The 17763-nt window shown below is 44.8% G+C and overlaps 1 protein-coding gene across 1 annotated transcript in view; it reads right to left on the bottom strand.

Moving 5' to 3' along the window:
• The window catches only part of LOC139159682 (major histocompatibility complex class I-related gene protein-like), a 32092-nt gene that overhangs the window by 3882 nt on the left and 10447 nt on the right, over window positions 1–17763 (bottom strand). Inside the window, exons 3-7 of the mRNA XM_070737008.1 lie at window positions 16945–17220; window positions 13092–13373; window positions 3790–3864; window positions 788–823; window positions 12–43 (exon numbers count right to left, since the gene is read on the bottom strand). Coding sequence (XP_070593109.1) covers window positions 12–43; window positions 788–823; window positions 3790–3864; window positions 13092–13373; window positions 16945–17220 — 701 coding nt within the window. The remainder of the gene's footprint in view (window positions 1–11; window positions 44–787; window positions 824–3789; window positions 3865–13091; window positions 13374–16944; window positions 17221–17763) is intronic.

The raw sequence follows: 17763 nt of genomic DNA, 5'->3' as shown, positions 1-17763 counted from the left end.
TCCCTACTTACCACTGGCTGCATTTGAAATTCGTGGCTGGTGGCTGTAACAGAGAGATGAGAAAAATTAAGATTCAGGACAAAGCAAGGTATCTTCTTTAGTCAGACAATATATTGAAGAGTTTGCACACAAGCAACACAAGGTCCTGGGCTTCTCTCATGTGTATTCCTCTTTTTTAAGAAAAAAAACATCAGCCATTTCTTTACTCTCTCTGTTTCTTTCTTTTTATCTCTCCCGGTTTCTCTCTCTCCATTTACCTCTCTTTCTCCCTCTTTCTGTGTATGTGTGTGTTTGTATTTTTCTGAACCGCCCAGAGAGATTTGGCTACTGGGCAGTTAAGAAATTGTAATTTATAAATCAATAAATATACTGATCCATAACAAACTTTCTTCTATGTAGCAAGATCCTATATTTCCCATTGCTAGGAAGCCATACATACTGCTCAGAGTTCCCGGAGAGGGGCGGCATACAAATCTAATAAGTTGTTGTTGTTGTTGTTGTTGTTGTTGTTGTTGTTGTTGTTGTTATTATTATTATTATTATTATTATTATTATATTATTATTATTATTATTATTATTATTATTATTATTATACATTGCCACAGCTTCATTTGGGCTAATCTGGATTTTTCTCCCTTCCATCTGACCTGTACCAATTTTCTTTCTTTCTTTCTTTCTTTCTTTCTTTCTTTCTTTCTTTCTTTCTTTCTCTCTCTTTCCCTCCCTCCCTCCCTCCCCAGAGGCTCCAGGCAGCTCACACCCAAAATTACATTTCATGGTCACTCACTTGATATTTTTCTGCCCTTGTCTCCAACACATTTGGCTGCAAGACAAAATCCAGAAATTAAAGGTTCCCACTTCAGAGATCCTCATTTCCCCCTCGGCTTTTGGGTGCCGATCGGTCACAATTCAAAGTGTTGGTAATGACATTTAAAGCTCTACATGGCATTGGGCCAGAATACATCCGGAACCGCCTTCTACCGCACAAATCCCAGCGGCCGATAAGGTCACACAGAGTTGGCTTTCTCCGGGTCCCGTCGACCAAACAATGTCATTTGGCGGACCCCAGGGGAAGAGCCTTCTCTGTGGCAGCCCCGGCCCTCTGGAATCAACTCCCCCCAGAGATTAGAACAGCCCCCAAATTACTCAAGACCCACCTTTGTCGCCAGGCATGGGGGAGTTAGGATATTCCTTCCCCCTAGGCCATTACAAGTTATATATGGTATGTTTGTGTGTATGTTTGGTTTTTATAATAAGGGTTTTTAGTTGTTTTATTAAATTGGATTGTTACATGTTATTTTTTATCATTGTTGTTAGCCGCCCCAAGTGGGCGGAGAGGGGCGGCATACAAATCAAATCAAATCAAATCAATTAATTAATTCAGAGCCTCAGAATGGGCCTCCTGGAAGAATGGAATAGGCCCTAAATCCATGGGTGTGATCATTGGTTGATGGCTTTAAAGCTTGATGGCTTTAAAGAAGCTAAGCAGATTCAATGCTGATTAAAACTTGGGACTTACCACTTTCAGCCTGCAGGCCTAGGATTTCTTAGTGGCCTCCCATCCCAGCACTAATGAAACCCAGCTCTATTTGTTTCTTAAAGCCTCCCAAATTTGGCTCAGTGATGCTACCAGTTAGGCATAAGAGCTCCCAGCTGGCAAACCAAAACAACCAAGCTAAAAGCAAGCCAAACATAATGTTCTGACTTAAGTTGACAATGTTTCTCAACCATGGCAGCTTACATGCATTTCAACTCCCAGAAGTTCCCAGCCAGAAATCTACTCATCTTCAAATGCCCAGGTTGAGAAACAACAATTTAGGGCAGGGGTCTTCAAGCTTGGCAACTTTAAGACTTGTGGAGTTCAACTCCCAGAATTCTGGGAGTTGAAGTCCACAAGTCTTAAAGTTGCCAAGTTAGAGGACCCCTGATTTAGGGTCTGTAGAAGTTCTCAATCATCCAGGTCATGATTGTCCCAAAAGTTTATTTTTTCAGGGGGCAACTGGACTTTATTATTTTTTCTTTCAAAGGCGATTCATTGTCTGCAAGGAACATAAATCCTTCCATTCCCCACTATCTTGTCAGAGCTGAAGAAGTTTCTTCGATGAGAAGCGAAAATCTTCAAAAGGAAAAACAAGAAAGTCCAGTTACCCCCTGAAAAAACAAACCTTTGGGATAACTATGACCTGGATGACATGAGAACCTCTAGATTTTTAACTATACAATTTGGGATGAACACCCGTTGAATGTATCAGAGCTGCATTTGTGGAGATTAGTCAGTTTGTGCCCAAGCAGCAAACCAGTCCAGCCAGCCCACCAACCCAACCAGCCAGCCACAGACCAGTAGAAATTGAATTGATGTCTTCAATGAAACACAGCAGCAGTAGAAAGTTGTGGAAAAATATATATTTAAAAATATATTTACTCTCTTATACTACTACTACCCACAGCTCACATTAGAGAAAAATCTTTCAGCTGTGGCGAGGGGGGTGTTTGCCCAGGTTCGCCTGGTGCACCAGTTGCGGCCCTATCTGGACCAGGACTCACTGCTCACAGTCACTCATGCCCTCATCACCTCGAGGTTCGACTACTGTAATGCTCTCTACATGGGGCTACCTTTGAAAAGTGTTCGGAAACTTCAGATCGTGCAGAATGCAGCTGCGAGAGCAATCATGGGCTTCCCAAGGTATGCCCATGTTACAGCAACACTCCGCAGTCTGCATTGGTTGCCGATCAATTTCTGGTCACAATTCAAAGTGTTGGTTATGACCTATAAAGCCCTTCATGGCATCGGACCAGAATATCTCCGGGACAGCCTTCTGCCGCACGAATCCCAGCGACCGGTTAGGTCCCACAGAGTTGGCCTTCTCCGGGTCCCGTCGACTAAGCAATGTCGTTTGGCGGGACCCAGAAGAAGAGCCTTCTCTGTGGCGGCCCTGACCCTCTGGAACCAGCTCCCCCCCAGATATAAGAGTTGCCCCTTCCCTCCTTGCCTTTCGCAAGCTCCTTAAAACCCACCTCTGTCGTCAGGCATGGGAGAATTGTAATTTCCCTTCCCCTTAGGCTTATAGAATTTATACATGGTATGCTTGTATGTATGAGTGGTTCTTTAAATTGGGGTTTTAAAGATTATTTTTAATATTAGATTTGTTTACATTGTCTCTTTATATTGTTGTTAGCCGCCCTGAGTCTTCGGAGAGCGGCGGCATACAAATCTAATAAATAAATAAACAAACAAACAAACAAACAAATAAATAAATAAATCTATACTATACATACAATAAACTAGTATCTTACTAGTACCTTGCTACAACTATCTTAGTTCAATAACTCACAGGAACCAACTTATACAGCATTACAGCTTCTTCAAAGCACACTTCTCATGAACAGCAACAGAATACAGCTAACAGCGAACAGAGAGAAAGAGCTCCACACTCAACTGCCTCTGAATGACTCAGCATTCTTAACTGAGACCTACTTTCTGCATTATGATATTACCTCAGGCTTTTTAATTCCTGACAGAATGGTGTGGGAGTAGGAATGGATTTCCAGAGGAAAATGATAATCTTTTGTGACTTCGACACCCACAGTCAATGGGGAAGGACAGCTGCGAGACGAAAGGGCGTGCAATGGGACAAAACTGACTTAACAAATGTCTTGCTTTTCAAGACAAATTTTGGGCTGAACTGTTGTAAACCAAGGACTAGGTGTATCTGGTTTGGGGGCCTGGAAGTTGGCAGTCTGCACTTTTTGTGAATGGTGTACCCCAAGCCCCACTCAAGAGTTACTTACCAATGTAGAAGATCACCACTCCCGTGAGGGCTACCACAGGCACCATGACTGCAGTCAAGATCCCCAAGATGCTGGCTGTTTGGGATAAAGGGTAAAATTACTGGAGGAGCCCTGGGATTTCTCTTCCCTTGGAGTGAACCAAGGGACAGCACTCTACAATTATCTTAATAGTAGGTGCAGAACTTCTGATCCAAGGAGATGGTGGATTTGCCCATAAGGAGCCACACAGCCATCTTTCTGGGATGGTTTAAATTGGATGACTGATCTGAGCATGGGGTGGATTGGGTGAGCTCAAGGGACACTTCTAACTCAAAGATTTTGACATGCAATCAAAATATACTTGCCTTTCCATACTATATCCAGAGGCCCCAGCCCTCTGGAGTCAGTTCCCCAGAGAGATTTGTACTGCCCACACCCTCCTCGCCTTCCGCAAGAATCTGAAAACCTATTTATGCCATCAGACTTGGGGTCATTAAACTCTAGCCTCTGGCCAACGAGTATGTTGTACGTTTGTTGACTGAATCTGAAGGAATGATTTTTAATGATTACAGTGTTCCCTTGATTTTGCAGGTTCGAACTTCGCGAAAAGTCTATACCACGGTTTTTCAAAAATATTAATTAAAAAATACTTCGTGGGTGTTTTCCCTATACCACGGTTTTTCCCACCCGATGACATCATATGTCATCGCCAAACTTTTGTCTGCCTTTAATAAATATTTTTTTCAATAAACTTTAATAAATAAACATGGTGAGTAATAATTTGAATGGTTGCTAAGGGAATGGAAAATTGCAATTATGGGGTTTAAAGTGTTAAGGGAAGGCTTGTGATACTGTTCATAGCCAAAAATAGTGTATTTACTTCCGCATCTCTACTTCGCGGAAATTCGACTTTTGCGGGCGGTCTCGGAACGCATCCCCCGCGAAAAGCAAGGGAATACTGTATCTCCAAGACCACCTTCTGCCGTACGAATCTCAGTGTCCGGTTAGGTCGTACAGAGTTGGTCTTCTCAGGGTCCTGTCAACCGGACAATGCCAGCTGGTGGGGCCTAGAGGAAGAGCTTTGTCTGTGGGAGCCCCGGCCCTCTGGAATCAACTCCCCCCAGAGATTAGCACTGCCCCCACCCACCTTGCCTTCTGTAAGAATTTGAAAACACATTAATGTCGCCAGGCTGGGGTCATTAAATCCCAGCCTCTGCCCAATGAATGTATCTGGTGTGATAGTATGCGTGTGACTTTTTGATTTTAAATGTTTAGTTTAAATAAATTTTTTAAAGTTATTATCCCATTACTTGGCCTAGAATGTTTTATTTATTGTATTTTTTACTAAAATGTTGAGAGCCACCCCAAGGCCACGGAGAGGGGCGGCATATGTTCAATTAATAAAAAAATATATAAATAAATGTTTTATGGATTTTACAATGGTTTTTAGATTAGTAATTTATATTAATTGGATTTCAGATGTTTCATTGTACAGTGGTACCTCATCTTACGAACGCCTCTTCTAACGAACTTTTCAAGATACGAACCTGGTGTTTTAAGATTTTTTTACCTCTTCTTCCGAACTATTTTCACCTTACGAACCCAAGCAGCTGCTGCTGGGATGAAGGGGTTTCTTCCCCCCCCCTTTTTTGAAGAAAGAAAAGGGAGGGGCAGCTTGGAGGAGTAAAGATTTTGCATGCTTGCAAAGGCACTGAAACGGTGTCTTTTTAAGAAAGAAAAGGGAGGGGCAGCTTTGAGGAGTAAAGATTTTGCATGTTTGCAAAGGCACTGAAACAGTGTCTTTTGAAAAAAGAAAAGGGAGGGGCGCCCCCCCCCTTGCCTTTCTTCCTTCCCACTCACCCTTTAGCCTAGCCTTGCTTCTTCCACCCGCCCCCTTTAGCTGCTCCTCCCTGCCCTCTGTTCGCCTCCCTTCTAAAGTTTGGGATTTTCCTGAAGGATTTGCACGCATTATTTGCTTTTACATTGATTCCTATGGGAAACATTGTTTCATCTTACAAACTTTTCACCTTACGAACCTCCTGGAACCAATTAAGTTCGTATGATGAGGTACCACTGTACTTTTTTGTGTGTATATGTTGAGCCACCCCGAATCCTCGGAGAGGGTGGGTGGATGGATGGATGGATAGATACTCATTCTTCTGGCATCCCACCAGAGTCAAGCTTTACATACCACTCTTTATGTCAAGGGTCACCAACCTTTCTTGCTCCATGGATCGATAGGAAAAGAGGTGGCAGCGGCAAGGGGGATTGGGATGGTTTCGCATGCACAGCTTAGCTCACACGCATGCACAAATGAACCTTTGCACACTCGCTTGCAGCTTGCGTAGCCTGGTTTCCAACAGGCCATGGGCCAGTACTGGTCTCTGATCAGGGGTGGGTTCCTCTTACCTTTTGCTATCATTGAGCATTGCGACATTTCGTGGGTCCCTTTGCATGATTTTACTTCCGCACATTCATTCATTCATTCGAGGGATGGATGGATAGATGGATGGATGGATATGACTTCTATGCCTCCCAATCCCGATGGGACTCAGGGCGGCTGAGGGCATGCACAGAAGGGATGATTTTACTTCTGTGCATGGTCAGAGAACCAAAAAATTGCTGAAAATTACAGAAATAAAAAAAAATGGCAGTGTGCACAGACCGGCAAAGACAGCACCGGAGCCATCGTGCCAAAACTGCATCATTGGTGGGCCACTATCGGAGTTAATGCACCAATAGGAAACCACATCTGTCTGCAATCCGGGTATTAGGGAACCCTGCTCCGAACTTTTTTGTTCTTTCAGATGGCCTTAACCCACCAGCTCAGATTTACACAAAGGTCTGAATGGCCGAATACACTGGACCTGGTCAAGGGTTCAATTTAATGTAGGATAGGGTCTTTCGGGGCTTGGCCTGTTGAGTGAATTCAACCCATGGCCAAAATAATAGCAATAGCACTTATATATCGCACTTGTACTGCCCACACCCTCCTTGGCCAGAGGCTAGGGTTTAATGAGCCCAAGCCTGATGGCATAAATAGGTTTTCAGATTCTTGTGGAAGGCAAGGAGGGTGTGGGCAGTACAATATGTTTTTACAGTCATCTCTAAGTGGCTTAGAGAGTCAGCATACTGCCCCCAATAATCTAGGTCCTAATCAATGTTCCCTCAATTTTTTTTCCGGTGTGGGCAGAAAGGTATAGTGTCTGAGCGGCAGTCCCCTTGGGACTGGGCGGCATAGAAATAAATAAATAAATAAATAAATAAATAAATAAATAAATAAATTCTCAGAGGTGTTACTGGTTTGTGGCCAAGAGGATAAAACAACGTGTATCAGAGAGTTTAATGTGTGGTTAAGGCAGTGGTGTAAAGCTGAAGGTTTTGGCTATGTAAGTCATGATGTCAGTAGGTGGTCTAATTGGGAGTTGTTTAAGAGGGATGGTTTGCATCCATCATACAGAGGTACCCAGGTGCTCGGTGAGGAATTCAGAACTTTTTTGGACAGGCATTTAAACTAGGTAAAGGGGACAGAGATGTAACTGATGTGGGTGATTTCTGTCCCCGACCAATGAGGATAAAGCAGTTTTTGGAAGCTTATGAAAAGGGAGCTGCAAATAATATAGATGTAGTTGTTGATGATAAGGGGCAAACTAATAACGAAAATAATGTTCTTCGGGTAATGTGCACAAATGCTCGAAGCTTGAGCAACAAGCTCTGTGAATTAATGGCCATAATATCTAGAGATAATTTGGATCTGGTTGCCATAACTGAGACATGGTTTAAGGATTCTAATGAATGGGAAATATCCATACCAGGATATACACTGTATAGGAAGGATAGAATAGAGAGAAGGGGAGGTGGAGTAGCCATTTATATTAAAGAAAGTCTAAAAACAACACTAATTCAAAATACGTGTCAAGATCTAGAGACTCTCTGGATTTGCATGCAAAATAAAGAAGGTTCTGTCATTAGAATTGGGGTGATCTATAGGCCTCCAGGGCAATCCGAGGAATATGACAACAAGATGGTGGATGAAATTACCCAAATGGCAGTAAAGGGAGATATTGTGGTTATGGGTGATTTCAACATGCCTGATGTTGACTGGAATATCCCCAGTGCCCTTACATGCAAAAGTAAGAATATAGTAGAGGCCTTTACAGGAGCAGCTCTGGCACAGCTGGTTAAGACACCAACTAGAGGGGAGAATATTCTAGATTTAGTTTTTACGAATGGGAATTGGGTTTCAGATGTCAAGGTGGGAGAAAATTTAGGTTGCAGTGACCATCTATGTTTGTGGTTTGATGTAAAAACTCATTGTGAGCAATCCTATAATGCAACCAAAGTATTGGATTTCAGAAAAACAAATTTTAATGCAATGGGAGAATATTTAGATAATGAATTAAAGGGGAGGGATAAAATGGCAGGAGCGAGCATCCAGTGGACTGTATTAAAAAAGGCCATCTTAAAAGCCACTGGACTGTATGTAAGACAAATAACTAAAGGTAAAAGGAAGAAGAAACCGCTATGGTTTAGCAATGATGTAAGGGCTATAGTCAATGAAAAAAAGGCTGCCTATAGGAGGTATAAAGAGTCTGGAAGTATAGCTGATAGGGAGGTATATAAAATGAGACAGAAGGAGGCGAAACAGATAATATATGCTGCTAAAGCCTCAAAAGAGGAAGAAATTGCCAAATCTGTAAAGAAGGGGGATAAAACCTTCTTCAGATATATTAATGATAAGAAGAAGAAAAACTGCGGCATCACGAAGCTTAGTACCGGGAATAATACATGCATTAATGGGAATAAGGAGATCGCTGACCATTTCAATAGCTACTTCTGTTCAGTTTTCTCAAAAGACACCTTACAAAATAATACTATAGAGGGATATAGCATTGCTTCCAGCTGTACGGATTCAGCTCCAGTGATCTTAGAAGCCGATGTCTTAGAAGAACTTGAACGATTAAAGATAAATAAGGCAATGGGTCCAGATGGCATCCACCCCAGAGTTCTTAAAGAACTCAGATCTGTCATTGCTACCCCCCTGACTGATTTGTTTAACCAATCCTTGTTAACAGGAGAAGTTCCTGAGGATTGGAGAATGGCCAGTGTTGTGCCTATTCACAAGAAGGGCAGTAGAGAAGAAGCTGGTAACTACAGGCCAGTTAGCTTGACATCAGTTGTAGTTAAAATGATGGAGACTCTACTCAAAAAGAGGATAAATCAGCACCTAAAAAACAATAACTTATTAGACCCTAATCAGCATGGCTTTACTGAAGGCAAATCATGTCAGACTAATCTCATTGATTTCTTTGACTATGTCACAAAGGTGTTGGATGAAGGTGGTGCCGTGGATATTGCCTACCTGGACTTCAGCAAAGCCTTTGATACGGTTCCACATAAAGAGCTGATAGATAAATTAGTGAAGATTGGACTTAATCCCTGGATAGTTCAATGGATTTGCAGCTGGCTGAAGCGTAGACATCAGAGAGTTATTGTTAATGGCGAGTATTCTGAGCAGAGTCAGGTTACAAGCGGTGTGCCACAAGGATCTGTTCTGGGTCCTATTCTTTTTAATATATTTGTGAGTGACATAGGGGAAGGTTTGGTAGGGAAGGTTTGCCTATTTGCCGATGACTCTAAAGTGTGCAATAGGGTTGATATTCCTGGAGGCGTCTGTAATATGGTAAATGATTTAGCTTTACTAGATAAATGGTCTAAGCAATGGAAACTGCAGTTTAATGTTTCCAAATGTAAAATAATGCACTTGGGGAAAAGGAATCCTCAATCTGAGTATTGTATTGGCAGTTCAGTGTTGGCAAATACTTCAAAAGAAAAGGATTTAGGGGTAGTGATTTCTGACAGTCTCAAAATGGGTGAACAGTGCAGTCAGGCGGTAGGGAAAGCAAGTAGGATGCTTGGCTGCATAGCTAGAGGTATAACAAGCAGGAAGAGGGAGATTATGATCCCACTATATAGAATGATGGTGAGACCACATTTGGAATACTGTGTTCAGTTCTGGAGACCTCACCTACAAAAAGATATAGACAAAATTGAACGGGTCCAAAGACGGGCTACAAGAATGGTGGAAGGTCTTAAGCATAAAACGTATCAGGAAAGACTTAATGAACTCAATCTGTATAGTCTGGAGGACAGAAGGAAAAGGGGGGACATGATCGAAACATTTAAATATATTAAAGGGTTAAATAAGGTCCAGGAGGGAAGTGTTTTTAATAGGAAAGTGAACACAAGAACAAGGGGACACAATCTGAAGTTAGTTGGGGGAAAGATCAAAAGCAACATGAGAAAATATTATTTTACTGAAAGAGTAGTAGATCCTTGGAACAAACTTCCAGCAGATGTGGTAGATAAATCCACAGTAACTGAATTTAAACATGCCTGGGATAAACATATATCCATCCTAAGATAAAATACAGAAAATAGTATAAGGGCAGACTAGATGGACCATGAGGTCTTTTTCTGCCGTCAGACTTCTATGTTTCTATGTTTCTATAAATAAATAAATAAATAAATAAGAAAAATATCCCTTCTTTTTTATTAAAAGAAATTAATAATTTATTAAAACTAAAACAACCAGCAAAACCAAAAGCATAACTATTAATAAAAACAGGTGAGGGCTGGGGTTTTTTTCTCTGTTATTATTTAAGTACTTTTACCATATGCTTTAAATCAAGAGTCACTTCTGTCTCTGTTTCTCTCTCTTTCCTGTCATTCTCTGCCTCAATCATTTTCTCATTTCTCTTTTTTTCTCCCCTTTTTTCTATCATTTCTCTCTCTTCCTTCCACTCTTCTCTCTCTCTCTTGCTTTCTTCCGCTCTCTCACTCTCTTCCTTCCTCTCTCTCTCCCCTCTTGCTCTCTCTCTCTTTTTCTCACTTTCTCTCTCTTGTTTTCTTTCTCTCTCTCTCTCTTGCTTTCTCTCTCACACACTCTTTCTTGTTTTCTTTCTCTCACTCTTTCTCTCTCTCGTTCTATCTCTCTTGCTATCTCTTTCTCCCCCTTTCTCTCTCTCTCTCTTTCTCACTTTCTCTCTCTCTTGCTCTGTCGCTCTCATTCTCTCTCGTTCTCCGGAGCCCAGCGAAAGTGATTTTCAATGTCGGCACCCGCTGTGAGAACGCCTGCCCCGGCGAAGGTTTTTCTTACTTTGAATGTTCCGGGCAAGCTGGCAGGGGGATGGGGAGAGCGCGCGCTGGCCCGCGCGCCCGACATTGAAAATCACCTTTGCCGGCCCACGCTGTAAGAATGCCTGCCCCACCTCTCCTGCAGTCCCCTCACTGAGAGCCTGGGACAAAAGCGGGAGGAGCCGCGCCCCAAGGCGGGAAGCGGAGGAGAAAGAGAGGCGGATCGGGCGGGCAGGCGAGGGGCAGCGGCGAGTAGCCATGGGCGCGAGGGGGCTAGAGGCGTGGAGGAGGTGAGGGGCAGCCGCAGCTCCGTGTGCGCCCTTGGAAAAGGGTATGCGGGGGGAGGCGTTTTGGGGTGTACTGGCACAGGCGTGCGCAGCCTACAGGGAACGGTGGTCCTAATTTTACCCACCTCAGAAGTATGGGAGGCTGAGTCAACCTTGAACCTGGTAAGAATCAAACTGCTGATAGCCGGCGGTCAGCAGAAGTAGCCTGCAGTACTGCATTCTAACCACTGCCCCATCATGGCTCTTAATTTAAGAACCACAGCATCCAGAGGAAACTCCATTACCTCGTTCATTATGTTGTATAACCATTCAAAGGACAAGTTTTCTCAGGTTCAACTGGTATCCCCTCCTCTTAGTAATGGGCAGCCAAAAGTTTTACTGCCACACTGCGGGTGTGGCTTATTTTGAGGGTGTGGCTTGATGGTCATGTGACTGGGTGGGAGTGGTTTGAATGATCAACATCGTTCAAGTGAACTGTTAAGTCCTCAACATACAACCTCACCACTGTTGCTTGCTGAAGTGACAATTTGTTTCACATTTCCCATGCTCTCTTTCATGGGTTGCTCTCCACCTCAGGCTGGGTAGCTAGGCAAACAGGTGCCAATCAGCTGTTGAGAAAAGATGGGGAAGGAAAAGGAACCCCCCACAAATCCTGCTGGTGCTTGTCTCCCAGCCGCTTTCTGAGAAGGAGGAGGAAGACGGGAAGGGGGGATTTAAAAACATCGGAAAGCCGAGGGAGCATCACAAGGTTATTATTGCTGCATGATGCCTTTTTATCTCAGCTGCAGGCGGAGGCTTCACGAGGGGAAAAAGACCACAGCCCAGACTACTTTAGCACAGCTCAGCTCTCCTTTTTCCCCCTGCTGCTGCTGCTGCTGCACGCTCCTCGCTTTTTTCCTCTTTCCTCCTTCCTGGTCTTGGGAGGTGCCATGTGAGGCTGGAGGGGAGCCGGGCAGGAGAGAGGTAAGCTCATCCAAGGCCAAGAAGGAGGAAAGAGGGAAAAAGCAAGGAGCGCACAGCAGCAGCAGCAGCAAGGAAAAAAAGGAGAGCTGATCCAAGACCTGTACTCCAGGAAGTGACTGCTGCTGGTCAGCTGGAGCTGTGCATTCATAGAAACATAGAAGGCTGACAGCAGAAAAAGACCTCATGGTCCATCTAGTCTGCCCTTATACTATTTCCTGTATTTTATCTTAGGATGGATATATGTTTATCCCAGGCATGTTTACATTCAGTTACTGTGGATTTATCTACCACGTCTGCTGGAAGTTTGTTCCAAGGATCTACTACTCTTTCAGTAAAATAATAATTTCTCATGTTGCTTTTGATCTTTCCCCCAACTAACTTCAGACTGTGTCCCCTTGTTCTTGTGTTCACTTTCCTATTAAAAACACTTCCCTCCTGGACCTTATTTAACCCTTTGACATATTTAAATGTTTCGATCATGTCCCCCCTTTCCCTTCTGTTCTCCAGACTATACAGATTGAGTTCATTAAGTCTTTCCTGATCCGTTTAATGATTAAGACCTTCCACCATTCTTGTAGCCCATCTTTGGACCCGTTCAATTTTGTCAATATCTTTTTGTAGGTGAGGTCTCCAGAACTGAACACAGTATTCCAAATGTGGTCTCGCCAGCACTCTATATAGCGGGATCATAATCTTCCTCTTCCTGCTTGTTATACCTCTAGCTATGCAGCCAAGCATCCTACGTGCTTTTCCTACCGCCTGACCACACTGCTCACCCATTTTGAGACTGTCAGAAATCACTACCCCTAAATCCTTCTCTTCTGAAGTTTTTGCTAAGACAGAACTGCCAATATTCAGCTTGATTTCCACTGGTGGAACTGCGTTCCACCCCCATCCTGCCTGCTGCCCACCCCTGCCTCCTCCCCTTTCTCTCACCAGATTCGACCCAGGCCACGATCAGAGGCTCTGGCAGCCCAGCATGTTCCACGTAGCAGCGATAATGGTCCCTCTTCTCCTCCGGGTCAATTTCGATGCTCAGCCAGGTATGGTATGTCCCATTTGAGTTAGGAAAAATTCCTGCCCAGGAAATATTTTTCTTCCAGACTTCTCCATCTTTCCTCCAGGTGACGTTCACCTCTTTGGGATAGAAGCCATAGACTCTGCAGACAAGGGTCACCAGCTTCTGGATCCTGCAGGTTAGCTCAGCCACTGGGGGTTCTGTAGAGAGAACAACTCTGGAATATTTTAACACTGCACATGTATAGCCTGGGGGACACTGTACCACAGGTTGAGCACTGTTGTTCTGACCCAGCTTCCAAACATGACAAACCTTCTGAGTCTACGGAGAGGGGCAGCATACAAATCTAATTAATAATAATAATAATAATAATAATAATAATAATAATAATAATAATAATAATAATAAAATTAAAAAAAATCAATTATTCCTTTATTAGGAGCGCCAGCACCCTGGGAAAAAATTCTCTATCTCTCACAGTGGGCTAATAAGTCTGTCTGGCAGGGAAATGAATAGTTGTCTGCCACACCTATTCATCTAAACAATGTCATCTGGCGGGACACAGGGGAAGATCCTTCTCTGTGGTGGCCCCGGCCCCCTGGAATCAACTCCCTCCGGAGATTCAAACTGCCCCTACCCTCCTCGCCTTCCGCAAGACTCTGAAAGACCTACCTATGTCGCCAAGCATGGGGTAATTGATGCATTCTCTTGTTGACTATCATAAACTCCTTAAAACCCACCTCTGTCGTCAGGCATGGGGGAATTGAGACTCTTCCTCCACCTAGGCTTATAAAATTTATGCATGGTATGATAGTATGTATGATTGGTTTTTAAATAGGGGTTTTAAATTAGCTTAAATATTAGATTTGTGTACATTGTATTATTATTGCTGTTAGCCGCCCCGAGTCTGCAGAGAGGGGCGGCATACAAATCTGATAAATAAATAAATAGATAAATAAATAAATAAATTTATATGTGGTATGATTGAGTAGTATTGACTGTTTTTAAATAACAGTGGGTTTTAGCTTTAGTTTTTGATTATTGGATTTGTACTAAATTGTTTATTACTGTTGTGAGCCGCCCCGAGTCTTTGGAGAGGGGCGGCATACAAATCTGAGCCGGGGGTGGCGCAGCAAGTAGAGTGCTGTACAGTGATCCCCCGCTCGTTGCGAGGGTTCCGTTCCAGGACCCCCCGCAACGAGCGGGTTTTCGCGAAGTAGCGCTGCGGAAGTAAAAACACCATCTGCGCATGTGCAGATGGTGTTTTTACTCCCGCAGCGCTAGCGAGGAGCCGAAGATTGGGGGCGGCGCGGCTGTTTTAAAACGTCGCCGCCGGCATGGGGGGCTTCCTAGCAGCCCCCCAAACCCGGGTTGGGGGTCCGGGGGGTGCTGGCAAGCCCCCCATGCCGGAGGCGACATTTTAAAACAGCCGCGCCGCCCCCAATCTTCGGCTCCTCGCTAGCGGGCAGGCAGGCGTCGGACAAGCCGTTCGCTGGCGCTGGCTCTCGGCGCTTTCGAGCTGAGTCCTGGAGCGAATTCGCTTCAGGACTCAGCTCAAAAGCGCCGAGAGCCAGCGCCAGCGAACGGCTTGTCCCCGCTGGCTCTCGGCGCTTTCGAGCTGAGTCCTGGAGCGAATTCGCTTCAGGACTCAGCTCAAAAGCGCCGAGAGCCAGCGCCAGCGAACGGCTTGTCCCCGCTGGCTCTCGGCGCTTTCGAGCTGAGTCCTGGAGCGAATTCGCTTCAGGACTCAGCTCAAAAGCGCCGAGAGCCAGCGCCAGCGAACGGCTTGTCCCCGCTGGCTCTCGGCGCTTTCGAGCTGAGTCCTGGAGCGAATTCGCTTCAGGACTCAGCTCAAAAGCGCCGACAGCCAGTGCCAGCGAACGGCTTGTCCCCGCTGGCTCTCGGCGCTTTCGAGCTGAGTCCTGGAGCGAATTCGCTTCAGGACTCAGCTCAAAAGCGCCGACAGCCAGCGCCAGCGAACGGCTTGTCCCCGCTGGCTGTCGGCGCTTTCGAGCTGAGTCCTGGAGCGAATTCGCTTCAGGACTCAGCTCAAAAGCGCCGACAGCCAGCGCCAGCGAACGGCTTGTCCCCGCTGGCTGTCGGCGCTTTCGAGCTGAGTCCTGGAGCGAATTCGCTTCAGGACTCAGCTCAAAAGCGCCGACAGCCAGCGCCAGCGAACGGCTTGTCCCCGCTGGCTGTCGGCGCTTTCGAACTGAGTCCTGGAGCGAATTCGCTTCAGGACTCAGCTCAAAAGCGCCGACAGCCAGCGCCAGCGAACGGCTTGTTCCCGCTGGCTCTTGGCACTTTCGAGCTGAGTCCTGGAGCGAATTCGCTTCAGGACTCAGCTCAAAAGCGCCGACAGCCAGCGCCAGCGAACGGCTTGTCCCCGCTGGCTCTCGGCGCTTTCGAGCTGAGTCCTGGAGCGAATTCGCTTCAGGACTCAGCTCGAAAGCGGCGAGAATGAACGGCGTGGGCGGGCGAAGGGCGGGGCGGCAGCGAGGAGTTTGCGTGGGCGGTGGGGAAACTCCTTGCTGATGCCCGCTGCTCGCCCTCCCGCCAGCAAGAGGGGGAAGACCCAGGGAAGCCGCCCAGCAGCTGATCTGCCGGGCCCCATCTACGCATGCGTGCCCATAGAAAAAAAGGGCACGCATGCGTAGATGGTGTTTTGACTTCCGGGTTCAAAAATCGCAAATTACCCTGTTCGCAATGGTTGGGGACGCAATAACCGGGGGATCACTGTACTGCAGGCTACTGAAGCTGACTGTAGATCTGTAGATCAGGGGTTCAAATATCACCACCGGCTCAAGGTTGACTCAGCCTTCCATCCTTCTGAGGTCGGTCAAATGAGGACCCGGATTGTGGGGGCAATAGGCTGGCTCTGTTAAGAAGTGCTATTGCTAACATGTTGTAAGCTGCCCTGAGTCTAAGGAGAAGGGCAGCATAAAAATTGAATAAATAAATAAATAAATAAATCTAATACATTATTATTATTATTATTATTATTATTATTATTATTATTATTATGTCAGTACAACACAGCAAACGAGATCACTATGCTGGATTTCGTATTTCATCACCAGTCGGGCGCTTCCCAAGCACCTAGGGCTGCGTGATGTAACGGCGAATTATGTTTGCCGATCCCAGTAAAGCGGCCTTTTGCAATTGACAGGTGGAGATTTTATCAATTCCAATTCATTTTCAAATGTCCGCTGAGATCCTTTGGCACTGCGCCCAGCATGCCAAGTACCACTGGGACCACTTTCACGGGCTTATGCCAGAGTCTCCGTTATTAATAATAATAATAATAATAATAATAATAATAATAGTTGTTGTTGTTGTTGCTGCTGTTGTTGTTATTATCTCCGCCCTCTATCTTTTATCCCCAAAGCTAGAGTGGGGCTTTGCTAGCAGTGATGGCTATTCCATATCAAGGATTGGCTCATAGATTTCTACTTTCCCACCTCTCATCTGCCCTCTATGTATCCACACCTCAGGCACAGGACCCAGCTGTTCCTCCTCTTCCTCATCTACCACCTCCAGATCCGGGGACTGTTGACTCTCCATCTGAGAGCTGATGGACAACCCAGGCTCTTCCTCTGTCTCTGACAGCTCCATTCCCCACCCCCAAAAGTTTCCAGTTGCCTTGATGCTGGCCCTGATTCCCACACCGCCTCCTAATCCGATTTGGCTGCTGGAAGGACCAGCAGCTGACAGGCCAGAACAACTATCCTGCGCCATCGTCAACCCTTGGCTCCCTCCTTCCAGCCTCACCTTTCCTCAGAAGGGAATCCTTTCCATACGTGACACACTTCCGGAGGAGCTCAATGCAATCGTTTTCCAAGCAGTGATTCATTCTATGGGCGAGCAAAGTCATATTTTTCAACCGCCTCTTGATTTTTTGAGCGGGGACACTGTGTGTGATCCAGGAGACAGTCTTCTGATCCAAGCTGATGAAGTCTTCCCCATCATAGCCATACTGGCAAATGCCCTGCTTCTGGCCTTTGTCACTCAGCTTGCAGCCCAACACGTTCTGCCAGCTGTGGAACCCTGTTGAGAAAATGGGCACAGGGCTGAAATGTGACATCTATCTATCTATCTATCTATCTATCTATCTATCTATCTATCTATCTATCTATCTATCTATCTATCTATCTACTATATCTATCTATCTATCATCTATCTATCTATCTATCTATCTATCTATCTATCTATCTATCTATCTATCTATCTATCTATCTATCTATCTATCTATCTACTATATCTATCTATCTATCTATCTATTTATCTATCTATCTATCTATCTATCTATCTACTATATCTATCTATCTATCTATCTACTATATCTATCTATCTATCTACTATATCTATCTATCTATCTATCTATCTATTATCTATCTATCATCTATCATCTCTCTCTCTCTATCTATCTATCTATCTATCATCTATCTATCTATTATCTATCATCTCTCTCTCTCTCTCTCTATCTATCTATCCCTCTCTCTCTCTCTATCTCTCTCTATTATTATTTATTATTATTATTATTATTATTATTATTATTATTATTTATTAGATTTGTATGCCGCCCCTCTC

This window comes from Erythrolamprus reginae, chromosome 2, assembly GCF_031021105.1.
Source record: "Erythrolamprus reginae isolate rEryReg1 chromosome 2, rEryReg1.hap1, whole genome shotgun sequence".
Lineage (NCBI taxonomy): Eukaryota > Metazoa > Chordata > Lepidosauria > Squamata > Dipsadidae > Erythrolamprus > Erythrolamprus reginae.
This window is presented reverse-complemented; position numbering and strand designations above follow the sequence as displayed.